The 20,274-nt window shown below is 40.4% G+C and overlaps 1 protein-coding gene across 2 annotated transcripts in view; it reads right to left on the bottom strand.

Annotated features, from left to right (window-relative positions):
• The window catches only part of TBC1D8B (TBC1 domain family member 8B), a 71,739-nt gene that overhangs the window by 49,813 nt on the left and 1,652 nt on the right, over positions 1 to 20,274 (bottom strand). For both annotated transcript variants that reach the window (XM_048863888.2, XM_048863889.2), the window contains exons 2-3: positions 12,318 to 12,428; positions 716 to 834 (exon numbers count right to left, since the gene is read on the bottom strand). In XM_048863888.2, the coding sequence (XP_048719845.1) occupies positions 716 to 834; positions 12,318 to 12,428 (230 nt within the window). The remainder of the gene's footprint in view (positions 1 to 715; positions 835 to 12,317; positions 12,429 to 20,274) is intronic.

The following is a 20,274-nucleotide window of genomic DNA, read 5'->3' as shown; positions in this document are numbered from 1 at the left end:
TCTGCTTCTGTGTGCCAGACTAAGGACTTTCAGCTTCTGTAGCCAGGTGACCAATAAAGAATTACTTTGTTTTGAAGAGGCTGCCTGTGTTCCTATAAATACGCTGAGTGCTCGGAAGGGCTACAGTCCAAGCCTCCTGCAGGAGTCTACCTGGGCTGGATTCGCTGCAGGGAATCACGGAGAGAGACAGGGAGTGCTGGTGCTGAAGGCCCAGTCTCAGAGTCTTGGCGACTAAGGGCCTGCCCATGTGGAACTGTGTGGATCTTTGGTGCCCGGCACACTAAAGGGGTCCCTGGTTACAGGCTGGGGCACAGAGAAGATCCTGTGTATCTCTGATAGCATTGCATACAGACAGATGGGGAAATGCCCTCGAGATTAGTGTAAGGCCTCATTTTGCTCTGTCAATTATTATTACTATAGTTGTAGAATATTCTTTTTCCACAAGTTTTAAACAGTTAATTGAAGGTAACTGATACATTTTGCTTACCAGCAAGAACAGAATGTGTCTCTATCAATTTTACTTAACTTTGAAGTGAAATAGCTTCACCCCATTCCATTGCTCCTATCTAACTGCAATACAGTACTACATAAAAAGAATTACATTGCACCACAATGTTGTCCCCTAATGTCCTAAAAAAAGGGAATGTTATTGATATATTTCTGAAGAGTGAAAAGTCATAGCTTTCCTCTGTTAGATCACCTACATGCTACTTACTCTTATCTTCCCCTGTACAAAGCTAGTAACATCTTCATTTGAATCAAACACAGATAAGGTCTTCATAAGATTGTGTTCCAACCAGTCCCAGTGTTCTGTTATTTCTTCTCTGCTGGCTCCTGATAAAAGAGTAACAGGTTAATAAAACTTAAGAAATAAACTTCACCTAAACAAAAATCACAAAGGCCTTGTCCACACTGGAAAAATAATCATAACTGTAGCAGTTAGCACAGTGATCATAGTTATTAGTGTTTCCCAAACATTGGGTCCCGACCCATCAGTGGGTCATCAGAAGGTTCTAGTTGGGTTGCCATGTCCAGGGACAGATTAACCCATCACAGGGTCCTGGCCTAGGCAAACATGCACTTCTCCTGGCCCAGTGTGAAGGGGAGGCTGGCAGGTTTGGAGAGTGAGATGTGGCCAGGCCAAACCTGAGTGGTGCTGCGACCCCACGCACCAGGTCACAACATGTGGAGTGAAGAGCCAGGCCCTGCCTTGCGGGATGGGAGCTGCAGGATGAGTGTGGGCAGGTTCGCTCTCCAATCATCCTGAGCCAAGAAGGTCTGCTCTGCACCAGGCCAGGATTAGGGCTGTGGTGCCGGGGCAGAGGGTGGGTATGCAATGGTGGGTTGCGAAAAAGATTAAAAAAATAAAATGCAGTTGGTGAGTCTCCCTAGTAAAAAGTTTGGAAACTACTGTTCTAGATATAGCAAAGTTTCTTCCTCTTCAGATATATTCTATAGATATCTATGTTGTCTAAATAACTCTATTGTAAGGCAGGACCTGATTACCACCTAGTAGCGCTCAACATGGCTATGTCATGCTTCGACCTTGTGATGTAGGACCCAGTCACATTTTAATCATATTCCTAACCATGTTAAAGCTTTGGTGACCACAGTTCAGGAAGAACTGTAGTTCTGTCAACACAATTCAAGTCCCATCGACGCTGCAAGATCAAAGTGGGTACTGTTGTGCTATACTAGGCTTCCACAATTGTAAAGAAATCATATTCCATTCAAAATACAGAATATATGCGGAAGCTACTTCCTAATGTAGAAACCACTGCCTTTCTGATTCATATAAACTGCCTGATCCTTGAAATGTCTTTGAGCCCACCCAGCATCACTGGTCTTTCAGTCTTGCACTTCCTGCAAACCCAATGTACTGAAGCAAAAGACACTTTCTTCTCCTTCTCTGTATGCATGTATGAACAGGAATAATTTGACAATCAGTGTTTAGAAAGAAGTAAGCTGTACAACCAGGATGAAGCTGATCATCCAAAATATGAAGGGCATATAAATGCAGTAATTAAATCATAGAAATGTAGGGATAAAAGGGATCTCAAGAGGTCATCTAGCCTTGCCCCCCAGTGCTGAGGCAGGATTAAGTACACCAAGACCATCCCTGATGAAAAATGTTTATCTAACCTGTTCTTATAAATGACACGGATTCCACAGCCTTCCAAGGTAACCTGTTCCAGCACTTAACTATCGTTATAGTTAAAAAGTTTTTCCTAATACCCAACCTAAACCTCTCTTGCTGCAAACTAAGCCAATTACTTCTTGGCCAACCTTGGTGGATTTAGAGAACAATTGATCACCATCCTATTTATAATAAACTTAAAGATTTATAAACTATTTTCCTACAGCCTTCTCTTCTCTACACTGAACATGCCCAATTCTTTCAACTCCCCTCATCGGTCAAATGGCAAAGTCAGCCTCATTACCTCATTTCCCATGTATTTTTCTGGTGAAAATACTTAATCATTTTATTCTTGATCTCCCCACAAGGATTTTGCTTTCAGAGAGCTGTCACCCATCGTAGAAGGAATGTCATAACAACTTTACAAGAAAGAGAAAGAAATCTGCCACAATGAAACACATGCATTTTCCAGTTAGGTATTTTGATTAGCAGTTTAAATTTCACACAAAAGAAAGGTATTAGCTGCTAGCTAGTTTTCTGATGTGTGAAATGTCAGTCCGTCAAAATGGTTTATGGTATACGCAAAGACTAGGCCCTTTTATACACTCGGTTAGGAATTTTGCCAGGGGTAATAGCTAGTAATCCACAATCTTAAGACTACTGAAGTAAAGATGATGTTTATGAAACAACAGCATTGAGGATTCAGCTGAGTGCAGTACTCGGACTATTCTTAGGGGTTAGGTGGTTTTTCCATAAGGTGGCTTTGACTGTGTAAGAATTTATTCAGCACTTTTGGGTAAGCAGATTCTACAATATAAGAGGCTACAAGTTTTCATACAATACAGGAATTGCTTAGAAATAAACAGGCCCAGTACATGAATGCACTATCATCACTTCCCTCCTCATCAGAAAGCTCCATTGACCACATCTTTATCGTTTTGTTTTATGAAGACTGACACCTTAAGCAGGTTTGAGTGGTTTTCACGGGCTTATTTAATACTGCACTGGGACTGAATAGAAATTCCTCTAGGTACAGTTAAGAAGCTGGACATTTATGATGGAGTTGCACTAGCATTTCAAAAAGGTGAAAATAATGTCAAGAGTAATTAACGCTGCAAAAATAGGGCAAAACTGATTCTCTACCAGACTACGCACTAAGAATCTAGGATAGTTCTCTAAACTCAGGCTCAAAGATTTTGAGGCACCAGATGCAGCCAGATGAAGTATTCTGATGGAGGGATTTTTCTTAAAAAAAGTGTCACTGGCTCTTAACTTACTAGGCTCTTTTGAAAACTCCCCCTTAGAGCCCAGCATTCTGAATGGTTTTTCTATGAGCATTCATATCTGGTACTGTCAAAAATATCTTACAGTAGGTAAAGTGAACAGGAATATTGAAAACAGTTTTGATTTCTTCTCCAGACTAACTGGAAACCTGGTTTGAGAAGTTAGGACTTGTGGATTCTATTCCCATCTCTGATACTGACTTGCTGCATGGTTTTGTGCAAGTCACTTAACCTCCCTCAGTCTCTGGTTACCCATCTGCAAAATGGCATAACACGTATCTACTTCACAGGAGTAATGTATTTTAATGCATTTGTTATTGCAAAATGTTTTCAATTTTCAATAAAAGTAGCCATGTCAAAGTTTTTTGGATACTCTGCAGTATTTAGGTTAAACTACCTTAGCTATCTTTTGAGAATACAGGCCAGCAATTCCAATAGGTAACAGCAAAACTACATATCACTTTTTTCATTTACAGTTATCATCCAGGGTTAATTATGCATGCTCTATTTTTATATTAATAAATTGAGAAGAAGAATTGTGCAGACTCCAGTATTGCAGCATTTACTCAAGTGAGTAGCTCCCTGCAGTCAACAGGGCTAGTTGTGTAAGTAAAGGCCACAGGATTGGTCCCCAATAATTATACCACAAGATTCACAGAATAGGTCACTTTTTGACTTAGTTTGCAATGTCTTCTTACATGTTTCATGAAGTGCTTGTGGAGCTATGTAAATAATAAAAGTGAAGACTTTGATTCACCAACTAGTTGATAAATTGACAAATAAATATTCTTTGTTGGGTCTGTCCCTACCAATCCAAATTCTATACACATTTTCTAAAAAATTCAGACTTTCCTGAAGAACGCCTACTCTCAAAGAATGAGAACTGGCATCTGTCTTTTAAAGAACTGCATCCCCAAGGTGTTTTTAACAGTTATTAAATCTCACAAAAAATGTAATGGGAATAAAGCAATGCTTTATACTGAGCCAATAAATACTGTCAAATACTGAGTTTTCCTGCCAAAAGTTCCCCAACAGTTGCTTTATAATTGTTTGCCCAATTAATGACATCATTATCTCCCCTGTACACTCATGCTGAAACACGAGAAGAATGGTCTTTTCAATAAAATATAAACACAAACACACACACACACACACAATATTCTGAGTACTGCCATCCTACTACCCATCAAAACACCATGAACATAGGCTCTGGGCTTTGTTTCCCACTAAAAGCCTGTGAATACACTTTCTCCCTGGATTACTGTAAATTCTCTGATGGTGACAAAAAAATCTTTCTGACATTACAATGTTTAATTACTCTATTTGATAAAACTGACCACGGGTTTTATGCGAATAACAATCTTGCTCTAAACAAGATTACAGTGAAAAAAACAATAAGACTATCATCATTTGTGTGCCTACCAGGAATCAATTATGCACAAGAAGGGTTACTGTAATAGCAAGTAGGCCTCAGGCAAAGTGAAAATCCCGAGAAAACCTGGATTTGTGCTGGAAATGGCCCAACTTGATGATCACTTTAGTTAAGCTATTACCAGCAGGACAGTGGGGTGGGAGGAGGTATTGTTTCATATTCTCTGTGTGTATATAATGTCTGCTGCAGTTTCCACGGTATGCATCCAATGAAGTGAGCTGTAGCTCACGCTCAAATAAATTGGTTAGTCTCTAAGGTGCCACAAGTACTCCTTTTCTTTTTGCGAATACAGACTAACACGGCTGTTACTCTGAAACCTATCATTAACACACCGGTTTTCGATAATTACAATGTAACAATGGGAAAGCAATTTAGTCTCTTGTTTTTATTAACTGGATACTACCTCATGGAAGGAACAGCCTATATTCGTGCTTTGCATGACAAAGCCATTATACAGCTTTTTAGATTAACTCTTCTATATGTAATACAAAAGTGATAAAATTTCAAGTACTAGCAGGCAGATCCCCTTTTCCTGCTTCCTAAGGGTTGAAGTCATGGCAACAGAATTCTCAAGAGTACATGTTTATTTTTATTCATTTATAGGTATTTTTACTGCACTCATCAACTGAGTATATTTTATGGCAGCCTGTAACGACTTATTATTTCCCCAGGAATATTCCTACGATTTTACTTACCAACAGTTTACAGATGGCTCATTTTCTAGGAACTTCACAATGTTTTCCCCTGTTTTTAAAAGTGCTATGTTTTAGAATGTGATACTCTACACATTGTCCTTTGGACAATACACTATATCATTCGGTCTCTGATTGAACATTATCCTCTAGGGACATCCTTGAAAAGCACGCACAGGAGATTAGATTAGATTAGATTAGATTAGATTGCAGGGGGAGAAGTTTCATATTACAACATAGGGATATGGTATTAATGTCTTTTTAAAGCAGTTGAGGCTACAATAGGATCTGATTCCTTGTCTAACTGAAGAAGAGAAAATTCCGATACATATTGGATACCAAAAATCCATGTGACTATAGCACAGCATTTAACAGTGGAATTATTTGTGTGTAAGTATTTGTGGGATCAGACTCAATAAGGTCTGAAGTATTAGGGGGTAGCCGTGTTAGTCTGTATCCACAAAAACAGCAAGGAGTCCAGTGGCACCCTAAAGACTAACAGATATATTTGAGCATAAGCTTTTGTGGGTAAAAACCTCACTTCTTCAGATGCATGGAGTGAAAGACATAAATATACTGACACATGAAGAGAAGGGAGTTACTTCACAAGTGGAGACCCAGTGTTGACAGAGCCAATTCCATCAGGGTGGATGTAGTCCACTCCCAACAGTAGATGAGGAGGTGTCAATTCCAAGAGAGGCAAAACTGCTTTTGTAATGAGCCATCCACTCCCAGTCCCTATTCAAGCCCAAATTAATGGTGTTAAATTTGCAAATGATTTTAGTTCCGCTATACATACCTACATGTCCCCAGCTTCCATCCAGGACACATCACATGATCCATTGTCTACAACCAAGTCCTAAAATACAACCGAATTTGCTCCAATCACTCAGACAAACACCTACAAGATCTTTATCAAGCATTCTTAAAACCACAATACCCACCTGGGGAAGTGAGGAAACGGATTGACAGAGGGAGAGGGATACCCAGAAATCACCTACTATAGGACAGGCCACATAAGGAAAATAACAGAACACCACTGGCCATCACGTACAGCCCCCAGCTAAAACCTCTCCAGCACATTATCAAAGATCTACAACCTATCCTGGAAAATGATCCCTTATTCTCACAGACCTTGGGAGACAGGCCAGTCCTTGCTTACAGACAGCCCCCCAACCTGAAGCAAATACTCACCAGCAACTACACACCACACCACAGAAACACTCACCCAGGAACCAATCCCTGTAGCAAACCTCGTTGCCTACTCTGTCCCCATATCTACTCTAGTGACACCATCAGAGGACCCAACCACGTCAGCCACACCATCAGAGTCTCATTCACCTGCATGTCTACTAACGTTATATATGCCATCATGTGCCAGCAACGCCCCTCTGCCATGTACATTGGCCAAACCGGACAGTCCCTACGTAAAAGAATAAATGCTTTTGACACGGTCTCCCACAGTATTCTAGTCAGCAAGTTAAAGAAGTATGGGCTGGATGAATGGACTATAAGGCGGATAGAAAGTTGGCTAGATTGTCAGGCTCAATGGGTAGTGATCAGTGGCTCCATGTCTAGTTGGCAGCCAATATCAAGTGGAGTGCCCCAAGGGTCGGTCCTGGGGCCGGTTTTGTTCAATATCTTCATAAATGATCTGGAGGATGGTGTGGATTGCACCCTCAGCAAGTTTGCAGATGACACTAAACTGGGAGGAGAGGTAGATACGCTGGAGGATAGGGATAGGATACAGAGGGACCTAGACAAAGTAGAGGACTGGGCCAAAAGAAATCTGATGAGATTCAACAAGGACAAGTGCAGAGTCCTGCACTTAGGACGGAAGAATTCCATGCACAGCTACAGACTAGGGACTGAATGGCTCGGCAGCAGTTCTGCAGAAAAGGATCTAGGGGTTACAGTGGACGAGAAGCTGGATATGAGTCAACAGTGTGCCCTTGTTGCCAAGAAGGCCAATGGCATTTTGGGCTGTATAAGTAGGGGCATTGCCAGCAGATCAAGGGATGTGATCGTTCCCCTCTATTCAACATTGGTGAGGCCTCATCTGGAGTACTGTGTCCAGTTTTGGGCCCCACACTACAGGAAGGATGTGGAAAAATTGGAAAAATTCCAGCGGAGGGCAACAAAAATGATTAGGGGATTGGAACACATGACTTAAGAGGAGAGGCTGAGGGAACTGGGATTGTTTAGTCCGCAGGAGAGAAGAATGAGGGGGGATTTGATAGCTGCTTTCAACTACCTGAAAGGGGGTTCCAAAGAAGATGGCTCTAGACTGTTCTCAATGGTAGCAGATGACAGAACGAGGAGTAATGGTCTCAAGTTGCAGTGGGGGAGGTTTAGGTTGGATATTAGGAAAAACTTTTTCACTAGGAGGGTGGTGAAGCACTGGAATGCGTTCCTGAGGGAGGTGGTGGAATCTCCTTCCATAGAAGTTTTTACGGTCAGGCTTGACAAAGCCCTGGCTGGGATGATTTAGTTGGGGATTGGTCCTGCTTTGAGCAGGGAGTTGGACTAGATGACCTCCTGAGGTCCCTTCCAACCCTGATATTCTATGATTCTATGACACAAGTCGGACATCAGGAATGGTAACACACAAAAGCCAGAGGGAGAACACTTCAATCTTCCTGGACATTCTATAACAGATTTGAAAGTAGCTGTACTTGAACAAAAAAACTTCAGAAACAGACTTCAAAGAGAAACAGCAGACCTAAAATTCATTTGCAAATTTAACACCATTAATTTGGGCTTGAATAGGGACTGTGAGTGGCTGGCTCATTACAGAAGCAGCTTTGCCTCTCCTGGAATTGACACCTCCTCATCTATTGTTGGGAGTGGACTACATCCACCCTAATCGAATTGGCCCTGTCAACACTGGTTCTCCACTTGTGAAGTAACTCCCTTCTCTTCATGTATCAGTATATTTATGTCTGTATCTGTAACTTTCACTCCATGCATCTGAAGAAGTGAGGTTTTCACCCACAAAAGCTTATAATAAGGTCTGAAGTGTCTCTGGGAATGCTACAAAGTTTATCTTTCCCTAAAGGCATCTAAAGGAGGGGCTAGAAATTGGAGGAAAATTTAACTGGAGTCTTACGACTCAGTAGAGTGTCTAGTTTTTGTTAAATTCTATTAACTTAAAAGGTTTAATTGGGGGAAAAGATGATGAACTAAAATGTGACTGTTAAGGCTGAATCCCCACTCTGTCACTTTGAGTATGGAAGGTGGGGGGCCCATAAGGATTCTAAAAATTAATACTTGCCACTCCAGGCTTGTATTAAACTCCCAAGGCTACAGCTTTTTTCTAACCTTGGCTTGGTAAACGCTGCCACCATCCAAATGCAAAAAAAAAAAAAAAAAAAAAAGCAGCTTTGGACCCAGGAAGGAACACTTGGGAATTCCTCCCTGTGGGGTACCCTCAAGCCCTTTCTCACTCTCACACACACACACAGCCCCGCCCGGGGAAGAGCTGAGAAAGAAAACAAAGGAAATTAGTTGTGCTACCAGCTAATCAAACAACATGCACAGACCTCTTAGGACACCAAAAATTCAATCCTTTTCTTAAAAAAGATACATGTTATTAAAAAAGGAAAAGAATACATTTGGAATTTAGGCGTTCGCTAGATTTCAAAAGAGCAATTCCAAAAATTAAGCACCCAAACTAGCTTTCTTGGGGGTTCAGCTTAAAAGTTACAAGCAAACAAAAGCATCAGGGTTTAGCACAGAGGAGATCCCCAAGCCAAAATAAGAAATAAACCTGACTGTGCTTAACTAAACATTCCCTATCCAAATAATTTCTTCTAGGTATAGAAGATACTTTTTTATACCTGGTTCAAACTGTACACAGCATTTTTGCTTATAGCATTGCTGCTCTGTGTCCCTGCAGCCCAGAAAACAACGGACAAAGGGAAAGTTTCTTTCCCAATTTTTAAAAGTTCTAGCTTTCCCATTGGCTCTTTTGGTTGTTGTCCACTCCTTTTCTTTTACCTATGGGCTTGTTAATGCTTTACAGGTAAAGCAAGCAGAGAACAGACACCAAGAGGGTCTTTTTACAGCTAACTGGGTGGGCTGGGTGTTCATAGAAGGGAGCTACCCCCCACACTTAATTTATCACAGTAACACTGCAAAATTTTAGATTTTAACTGTGCATTTTTAATTTTTGGAGGTTCCCTGAGTTCTAGACAATGTCTGAGAAACCAAATAAATATATAAACATGACATGAGTCGCAATTAGCATTATCTCTTAACTGTATATTTACTAACTGCAAGATAAATATAGTGTGTCTAGGAAATATTCAGTACCGTCAGCAGGGCTCTGAGCTTCTGGAACTGAGAGACTAGACATCTAGACAATTAGAGACTGAGGAACTCATAAAAGAGACAAAAGTTTGGTCTCCTGGGGAAGATGCTGAATGAATAAAATGTGCCCACAAAACGGTATGCTTAGAGAAGGTAGACCTTGCTCTGAAGATCAAACACTGTGCCATCAGTCAGCAGGAAAAACAACACAACAGGAAGGAATGAACTGGTACCTGGAGTGAAAAGGTGGGAGGAGAGGGAACTCAACTTCTGCTATAATCAAGTTTACTTTTACAAGCAAAAGATAAGTTAGAAAAAACACAATTTGTGTTTTCTGTTTATTCCCACCCATGTGGCCATCAGACTTCTTTGTGGGCAAATTTATCATCCTCCTCCTGAACTCTGTTGAGCTGCATGGACCATGCACAGCTTACACAGGAAAAAGCTGTGTACTTGTGCTCTAGGGAGAATAATACCAAAGCAGTTTCATAAAACTAGAAAAACTGAGATGCACTTGAAAGCAGGGAATCTATCTGAAGCCACAATACAAATGCTGCACAGCAGAACCACCGAATACTGGGTCATAACTTGTTTCCTTATCCCACTATTGGAGCTACACGGGAAGGGACTGGGGTCGCATTACGTGTATTTGCCCAGCCCAAAGAGTCAGGGGTAGATTTTCAAAAGCATAAATACCAGTTTTGTACACAATTCCCATTGTACCTCTGAAAAATCTTCCCACAGACCTTTCCCCCCAGGGGCTTACAACTAACAGACACAAACAAACCCAGGGCTGGGGCCAGGGATCTAACAATTGGGATCTAATGATTGGCACAGTTGTGTTTTATTTTGTTGATGGTTTTCTCCCTCCCCCCCCCGCCCACCCCACCCCCTTTTTAATTCAGAGTAGGGACAATTGAGGAAGAATAGCAGGAATGGAGGAGTCAGTACAAGTATGACAGTGACAGCTTGTCACCCTCCTAGATATGATAGCAGGGAGGGTTTTGTGGGGATCATGAAAGAGGCGAGTCTGAAGGAGGGATGTGAAGGAGGATGAGATAGCGTGCCTTTGAACATACTTGCCATTTTTACCTGTACTATACCTGAACAGTTTGTCAGAGTAGCTGCCTATTGAACATTACTGATATTTAGTTATGGAGGAGTTCTCCTATGTTAATCCAAAACTTATTGGAACAGGACAATTGGAAAGTGACTACTGTACTGCTTAAGCACCTGACATAGTTCCAGTGCCAACCCCACCCTAGGAAGAGATGAAGGCTGTGGCACCCATAACTCAGCTTCCATTGTCTCTATATGCTCCTGAGAAAGGCTGTTCCAAGTATGTTTGCATTGAAATAGAAACCTCAGCTATAACATCTATACACCCATAGAAGCCAATGGGAATCTGTCTATTGACTTCAGTGGGTGTTGGATCAGGCCCGAATACTATAAACTCTTTAGAATGTCAGTACTTGTATAGGTGTGTCTATTTGCCTAGGACTGTCTGTAACTAACTGTGTCAATACACTTGGATCTAAATGGTTTAAGGATAAACCGAATGAATGCTGAAACTGAGGTGAATATTAATTTTACTTTAATCCACTAGCAGAAATCTGCTGCTGGCTAAACTCCTGCTACAAAACTCACCAGGAATAAGGGGACAGCTCCACATTATTTTCTCAATACTTTAGCTTTATAACCTGTTGGAGCCTTTTTAGCTGATTTATGCATTTTAGCTATTTTAAAACAAATAAAAGAACAAAGTACTGAAGGGAAAAAGTACATTAATATATTTCCTATAATACCAACAAAATTTAGCTCTTTCATGATAATTAGTGAGTTTGTCAAAGGTTACATTGAAAAAAATTGCCTTCGTGCCTATAACCTTTTATATATGATGCTTTTTATCATGACATCTCAGAGATAAGTAGATCTCAATGTTGAAGTGAAGTGCTGTTTGTACAAACCTGTACTCATTATTTAATAAAAATAACTAAGAGTATAAGCCATGATTTATTAAATGCAAAATCTCTGGAACAAAATGAGACTCGGTATTTGCCATCATCTGTCTGCATGGAAGGTATGTATCTCCATTCTCTGTGATCCACAGACATTCTTAAATTAATAAAAAGGAAAGAAAAAATAGGCCACAGAAGCAAAAATCAAACACTTCATGCTGGACTTTTAAATGCCCAATCCTGCATGGTGCAGATTTTCTCCAACTTCCATTCAACTACTCAGCATTTTGCAGGGCCCTAAATGAGCAACTGCTGGCAGGTTTTCCATTTCCTCAATGTAGGTGAGCAGATTTACTGTTAAAACCTGATGGGGTTTGAGGGAGGAGAGAGAGAGAGAATGATCTTACCAGATGTTTACATGCGGTTCTTAGGTATATTGGCATTAGGGAAAAGATTTGCCACTTTTTAAAACTATTTAGCCTCTCAATAAAGAATCACACTTACCACATGCAATGGACCAGTAGATTTGAGAATCCGGTGTTTGATGCAGGATGCGAAATGGAGCCACCTTTGATGTAGAGTCCAAGACTGCATCTAGTGTCCCCATGAGAAGGCCTGTTGTATTTAAGACACAGTTTTAGACAGTTTATTAAACAGAGTCAAAATTAGGATTTTGTATCATACATTCAGATTCTAATCCTGCATTCCTTACTCAGCATGGCTGAGTAACACACACTTCCACACCAAAAGTTTATCTTTTAGTGGCTATTAATTTTTCAAAATGATTCTGCTGCACTTCCTATCAAGATAAAGCCTCCCAAAGAAAAATACAAAACAAGAGCAATTAAGGATCAGTAAGTAATTTATGTCAAGTAAACTAATCTTATCTTTCAAACTGTAATAATTTTGTAGAATGTAATTGAGCAAACTCACATTTTCTGCTGTTGTAAACCAGCATTTGACAGTTTATACTCTCTACATTGAGAACTAAAATGCTAAATAGATAATGTTTATATTTGTTTGATGAGCTTTTGCTTATTGAATTATTCATAACACTGAGCTCGTTTTACACTTGACTTTGACAGAGCAGATGTTTTGATTGTTAATCTCTCTAGCTATTCTCCCAGTATCCTTGTTTTCGGATATGATATATGGCACAAGGGTATATTTGCAAAGTCACCACTTGCAAAGACTGATGCAAGCACTCATCTTAAAAGGTTTCAGAGTAGCAGCCATGTTAGTCTGTATCCGCAAAAAGAAAAAGGAGTACTTGTGGCACCTTAGAGACTAACCAATTTATTTGAGCATAAGCTTTCGTGAGTTACAGCTCACTTCATCTTAAAACAGTAATTTTATGATATTCTGCTACAAAACAGCACTGCTCCAAATGCCAAAACATTCTCAATATTCACTACAAAGGCTAGCAACATTTCACTAGGTTTTAAGGTTCAAGAAACTAGTGTTGGGTTGATCTCAGTCATGTTATCAGTCCCCAAAACGAGCAGATACAGAAAACACATTATTAAGATCATCATCATAAAGGGGAATTACGGATGCAGGCATAAACTGGCTGAGGGGCAACCAAGTTTCAGCTCTTCAAAAAAAAAAAAAAAACAACCCTACAGTGACTGAAGTCAATGCCCAAAAATCACCTAATCTGAAACCACCATCAAATGAAGATTCTTTGGAAAGCATGGAGGTAAAAAGAGAAATGCAGCAGTTTCTCGTGATGGTCTAGGGTTAAATAATTGGATTGCTCCAATTAGGAAGCCAGCAGACACTGGGTGGGGGAGGGGTTAGGTATGTCCTAGATTAGAGTCTAACCAATTTATTTGAGCATAAGCTTTCGTGAGCTACAGCTCACTTCATCGGATGCATCCGATGAAGTGAGCTGTAGCTCACAAAAGTTTATGCTCAAATAAATTGGTTAGTCTCTAAGGTGCCACAAGTACTCCTTTTCTTTTTGTCTAATCTAGGACATACCTAACCCCTCCCCCACACAGTGTCTGCTCGCTTCCTATGAGCCGCAGGTTTGCCCTGGAGCAATCCAATTATTTAACCCTAGACCACCATGAGAAACTGTTGCATTTCTCTTTTTACCTCCATGCTTTCCAAAGAATCTTCTTGATTTGATGATGGTTTCAGATTGGGTGTTTTTTGGGCATTGACTTGAGTCACTGTAAGGTTTTTTTTTTTTTTTTTTTTTTGAAGAGCTGAAACTTGGTTGCCCCTCAGCCAGTTTATGTCTGCATCCGTAATTCCCCTTTATGATGATGATCTTAATAATGTGTTTTCTGTATCTGCTCGTTTTGGGGACTGATAACATGACTGAGATCAACCCAACACTAGTTTCTTGAACCTTAAAACCTAGTGAAATGTTGCTAGCCTTTGTAGTGGATATTGAGAATGTTTTGGCATTTGGAGCAGTGCTGTTTTGTAGCAGAATATCATAAAATTACTGTTTTAAGATGAAGTGAGCTATAACTCACGAAAGCTTATGCTCAAATAAATTGGCTAGTCTCTAAGGTGCCACAAGTACTCCTTTTCTTTTTGCGAATACAGACTAACAAGGCTGTTACTCTGAAACACATTCTAGTTTCTCACAAACAAGGAGGGTCCATTTACATTTAAAAGGCATGTGTACCACAAACAAGCACAACATTAAAAACAATGTCTTTTACCTGCAGAAAATGTAGTGGCCAAAAGACAAATTATTTTTAAGAGTTGTCCTTGTGCTCATTAGTTAACTTTAGTAATGCAATATTGATAATCATTTACTTAATGCTGCTATTTTTGTTCACTCCCTGACTTTGGACCAGACCAACCCCTAAACCGAAGAGAAGACAGGAAATCTAGCACAACAAAACCCCAAGACCAAGTAGGGCTCTGGGCACAATCATAACACAACTAAATAATGAGGAAGGGCAAGAGACATCTCACAGGCAAATGGAATAGCTTTTGCCCAACGCAAATTCAGCATCCAGAAGGATGCTCAAGTTTATTTCAGGGACTGGTTTAGCATCCGGCCAGCCGAGTATTCAGCTGAGGGGCAAAGGTGACTTAAAGTTGACCCCCAGCTGAACTGCAATGTGTGCTTCTCCACTGCAGCCAATTTAGGAGCATCTGTGCTGCAGAGTTCATCCCTTCTCTCTGTTTATTCTCCACTTGAAACTGTAATTCAGTTTCTGATGACAATTTTCCCAACAGTATATACCATGATGTCACTAACAGAGGAGTGTAACTTCAGACAAGGAAATAAAAGCAGGTGAACCTCAAAAAACAAAGATTCCATTTCATGCAATTATCCCAAGCAAAGTATGAGGGGAGAGTAATACTTCAAAAACAGAATACACGACTAAAAAAGCAGAGTGGCCCAAAACATATTTTTTCCCCCAAAAAACATCCGTAAGAAACACTCTGCCTGCCAGCACTAGCTGCTGAAGCATCAACAAAAAGAAACAAGCTTTCCCAATAGCCTAAAATAAACACTGTCTGCAGTGTTGTTGTCGCTGTTTTGGTCCAAGGATATCAGAGAGACAAGGGGGGGTCAGTAATATCTTTTGTTGCACCAACTTCTGTTGGTAAAAAGACAAGCTTTTTCGAGCTACACAGAGCTGAAGAAGAGCTCTGTGCGTCTCCAGCTTGTCTCTACAATTTTGCTCTCACTCAAGAACTCCAGATGCCATGTGAATGAATGCATGAGAAATCAAGGGACTTTTAAAGTTTCTGTGAAGTAACAGATAGAGAGAATAATTCTGATTAATTTAAAAATAGTTTTAAATAACTCAATTAAAAATAGCACTTTACAACTTTGTAAGACCCTGTTTTCTCCAACCTTCAAACAGCAACAGCAACTGAATTTACTAAGTCCTGCTTTACATCAGACTTAGTTCAGTGCTCCTTATAATAGGAGTATTGGTATCATGTCATCTTCTGTTGAAACAGGTAATGAAACAGTGAGACGTATTTCTAAAAACTGCTTAGAAAATGTATCATAACCTACACTATATTATTATTTATATACTGCAGTGCCCAATATATTTACAGTTACATCATGTTTTAAGTATATTGAGCAATTCAAGTATAGTCTCAGGACTCAGGTTATAATCTATTATTTTCACGTTCATATTTTCTGCAAAAAATGTATTGCCACTGAACTTCATCTCAGCTCAGAGGTGATTTTAAGAGGGGAGCTTAAACAAACCCTTTCAGCTCCTTTGATTTATGTGAATGTAAAATAATAGCCACTTACTGTTTTCTGGAGCTTTCTTGTTCACATATTAGAAGCCAAAATCCTGGTGTATTTGGACTTATAAATACTTTAATTTACACAAATAAACCAACTGGTGAATCAGTCCGTCTACACTACTCCAAGTTAGGTATAAAAATCAGCTTTAAAAAACACTGACCTCATAGGCTTATATACAAGTATTTGTGGTAAGAAGCTGGGATTGGAAGTTGTAAGAAGTTCTGCCTAAAACAAATAGGCAGGAAGACTAGTATTTGCTCCAGAATTAGTGAGTACGAGCAGCTTTACCAGCAGCTCCATTAGACAGAAGGTCTTGACTACAGCTTCAATTCTGAAGAGCATTTAAGCACCACAGATATCACAGGTCCTGCATCTCTCTCCTCCTGTTCAGCTAACATGCTATGGAACAAGGAAGATACTCTAGTCCTACAGAGTGCCACAGGAAGAGAGAGCCTCCAAGACTCCTGCAGAGAGTTTAAGAACTTCTGCAGGATCAAGGAAAACAACGAGGTCCCAGGAGAATACAGAGATGATTAGCTTTCCAGGACTAGAAAAGGTCTTGGTTGTGGCAGCTCTTTCTGACCCAGCAGAATTTAGGAGTTTTGCAGTCCTCCAGGGAGCTCTCTCTGCTGCTTGAAGATCTTTTAAATGCTATGGGGCAGCTTGCAATGTTCTTAGTAGTGCAAATATTCTTAATGACCATCTCCAAAACAAACTATACCAACTTCTAAAACAGGTTTCAGAGGAACAGCCGTGTTAGTCTGTATTCGCAAAAAGAAAAGGAGGACTTGTGGCACCTTAGAGACTAACCAATTTATTTGAGCATGAGCTTTCGTGAGCTACAGCTCACTTCATCAGATGCATACAGTGGAAACTGCAGCAAGGGACAAGATCTCAGTGATCACTAATGAATAAAACAGACAAAGATTCTAGATCATGTCATTTTTGCAATAGCACCTTTTAGTAATCCCTCTGAGGACTTGCTCCAACATGCCTCACCAACCTCACACCCAGCCCCCTCACTCTGCTCCTCCTGCTTTGCCCCCCCCCCCCCCCCGTTCCACAACACCTCCCATAACGCTCAACAGCTTGAAGTCACTTCCAAAGTGCTGGTGCTGCCCCCCATGTAGCTAGAGCAGAATACGTTGTCTGATGATTCAGGAAGTGAAAAACGCTATACCTTACTGGTCTTGTCCTGGTCAAGGTTTATATCTTTTGCACTCCTGTTTTTAAACATGCTTGAAAACAGAAAAAACTTAGCACTACAAAGACTAAATACTATGTACTCCTCAAGCAAAAGTGGTGCTGCCAGTCACACAAATATCTGCATTGAAAAACAGTATTTCCTTATAACTCCCAAGGCTAAATACTGCACAGATCACACAAGACCCTTATCAATGTAGTACGTTTTCATCCTATTTTCTACCACAGTTGGAAACTTGCTGCAAGCCAGACATTTGAAAGGTTCAGTCTAGTAAAACAGCAGTTGGTAAAATCCTTTCTACCATACATTCTGTTACTATACATTTAATACTGCAGCAACATCCATCCATTGAAGTGTTGAAAAGCAGCCATCCCCCTATTACATACCAAATCACTCATCTCCTGTGCCCTGCCAATCATGCTAAAAAAAAAATTCCCAGTAAGATTAAGCAGCGATATCCAAGTACTTCTGAATAAGTCTAAGAGGAATCCTATCAAAGACACGTGCATTGTCACTGAAAAACATTGCCTTTCATTTCCACTAGATGATTACACTTTAAAACATAATTTTCTTTTGATGAAATCACTAGGGGTAAAATCCATGTTCACAGAGGGACAGGAGGACAACACTTCTCCAGCTCATGCAGATAAGTCCAGATCTGCAGCCACTCCTTCCATGTTTCTGGGGTTGTGGACTGTCCAGGAAAAAGAGACAGCAGGGTCACAATATGGATCAACAAGCCATGGCCCCTACAGAACAGGCTACAGCAGTAAGGACTACTACAGACTCAGGACTGCAGTAATGGCCATTAAATAGATCGACACTGAAGGAAAAAGATAATTCCTTTCCCCACCTCCAAGGAACCCCCTTTCTCCAAGCCTGGATGCTCAGGTTCTTAGACTCATATGAGACTCATGACTTAGTGTAGGGAGCAGGGAGGATTTGGTTCCAGAAATGTATATTATCCACATAATCTTTTTTTCTGATTATTCCATCTTGTCTAAGTACGTCAAGTTGAAAGGAAAGCAGCATCCACTTGAGACAGCCAAAGAAATTATATCAGCAAATAAATCATTTTACCTCTTCATTGAATGACTGGTATTTTGTTACAGTGAGTTCTCTCATGTGACTACTGCAGGGATACTACTCTTCTAAATAAGGTCCTGCCTGCATTACAAGTACCACCATGTCTTTGTAACCAGGTCAGGACATTCTCATCTGACCCCAGTTACAAGAAACACTGCTGTATATACCTTGCAGCTTTGCTGCCATCACAACTGTGTTTTTGCATTCACATCTGCCACTCTGACTAAATAGATCTGTTAACAGTGCGTTTTGGAAAAATCTGAGCTGCGATCCCACAATGCCTCTGCAGGGGGCAGAACAGACAGAGGATGAGGACACAGACTGGCACCTGAAGCCCATAAGGCAATGCGTATCCATGTCCTACTGTGCATGGAACTATGAGGAAGGACAAACAGCCAAACAAGTTCCAAGGCATGCTGCATGATTAGGGGGAGGAAGGGGTCTCATCTAAGAAAGGTAAGGAAAAAGGGAAAGGAAAAGAGTGTTCACCGAACTGATTACATAAAGACAATCAAATACCCGCACAGGCCTTTGGCTTCTCACCTACCACGGTTACTAAGCAAGTATTAACCATGATGCTTGTAGAAACAAACCATGATTTAGAGCCAACCATGTCACCAACTGGTTATAAACTTGTGCCCTGATCCTGTAATCAGACTCACGGGGGTCACATACACAAATTTGATTGTAGCACTGGGGTCCTGCTTAAAAGGTGTGGTCTAGAGGAGGCCAATAAGTGGAGCAAGACTGCACTCTGACCCAGGGAGATGTTCACTGTGTTTGATTAAGTATAGCTTTTAAGTGTACGGCACCCAGCAATATAAAGATCTAAAAACTAGACAAACAAACATAGCCAGTTATCTTAATTAACACCTTGAAAGTATATATTTTATAGCTATGAAAGCATATATAACTGCAAACTTCTATTTCACAGACCATCTCTTTCTAAACCTCATTATATAAAATGTTATTTTAAGAATATTCTGCAATTTTATCCTCTGGCCACTCAACAATGACATTTTTTTAAACAAGAGTTGCCACGATACTAATGGTGAAAGAGACAGGCATCAACTGTGTAATGCCACAAGGATTAGGAGAAGGACAGTAGGAATATATTTGGACATATGTCCTTCCATACTGATGAATACCATCAAGGACATGGAACTAGTCACAGAGATGTCACCTTCAGAAAAGACAAGGGCTCAGAACATACACTCGGACAACTATAAATAAATATACGTTATTTAGTGGAGAAAATTCATCTTTAAAAAAGTGAACTTTTAATTCTGGAGTCAGCTCTACATTTTGTAGCAATGAGATTTTTTAAATAAAGAGCAGCATACAGAAAGATAATCTTCGGGCCAAGTGAGTGACACTGGGTAGGGCTTACTTTCGTCTCCAAAGATGCCAGATTCAAAACAAGGATGAGAGAGGGGCCAATGCACACACATGATTTACCTTCCCTCGAAAAGCACTTAACTGCCCAGCAAAAGCAGCAGCTGCCACCACCTCTGCTCAAACCAGTCCTTCCCGGAAGAGTTGAGTTCATAATTAAACAACCAGTTTCAGAGTAGCAGCCGGGTTAGTCTGTATTCGCAAAAAGAAAAGGAGTACTTGTGGCACCTTAGAGACTAACCAATTTATTTGAGCATAAGCTTTCGTGAGCTACAGCTCACTTCATCCGATTAAACAACCAGACACTTTTACAGTGGCGTTTATGACCAGAATCACCCTTGATTCCTAAACCCAAACCTGCTTTTCTCTGTATTTCTTAGAAATCTGTTGCAGCCTTTTTGGAGGTTTATTGGGTTACTAATGATTCCTTTCATACGTCCTTTCTTCCCTAAAAATGACCTGTGTGCCCAACCCTACTGAAGTCTCCAACACAAGGATGGCATATCCAGACCCACCAACGTTCACTG

Source organism: Caretta caretta, chromosome 9, assembly GCF_965140235.1.
Source record: "Caretta caretta isolate rCarCar2 chromosome 9, rCarCar1.hap1, whole genome shotgun sequence".
In the NCBI taxonomy this organism is placed as follows: domain Eukaryota; kingdom Metazoa; phylum Chordata; order Testudines; family Cheloniidae; genus Caretta; species Caretta caretta.
This window is presented reverse-complemented; position numbering and strand designations above follow the sequence as displayed.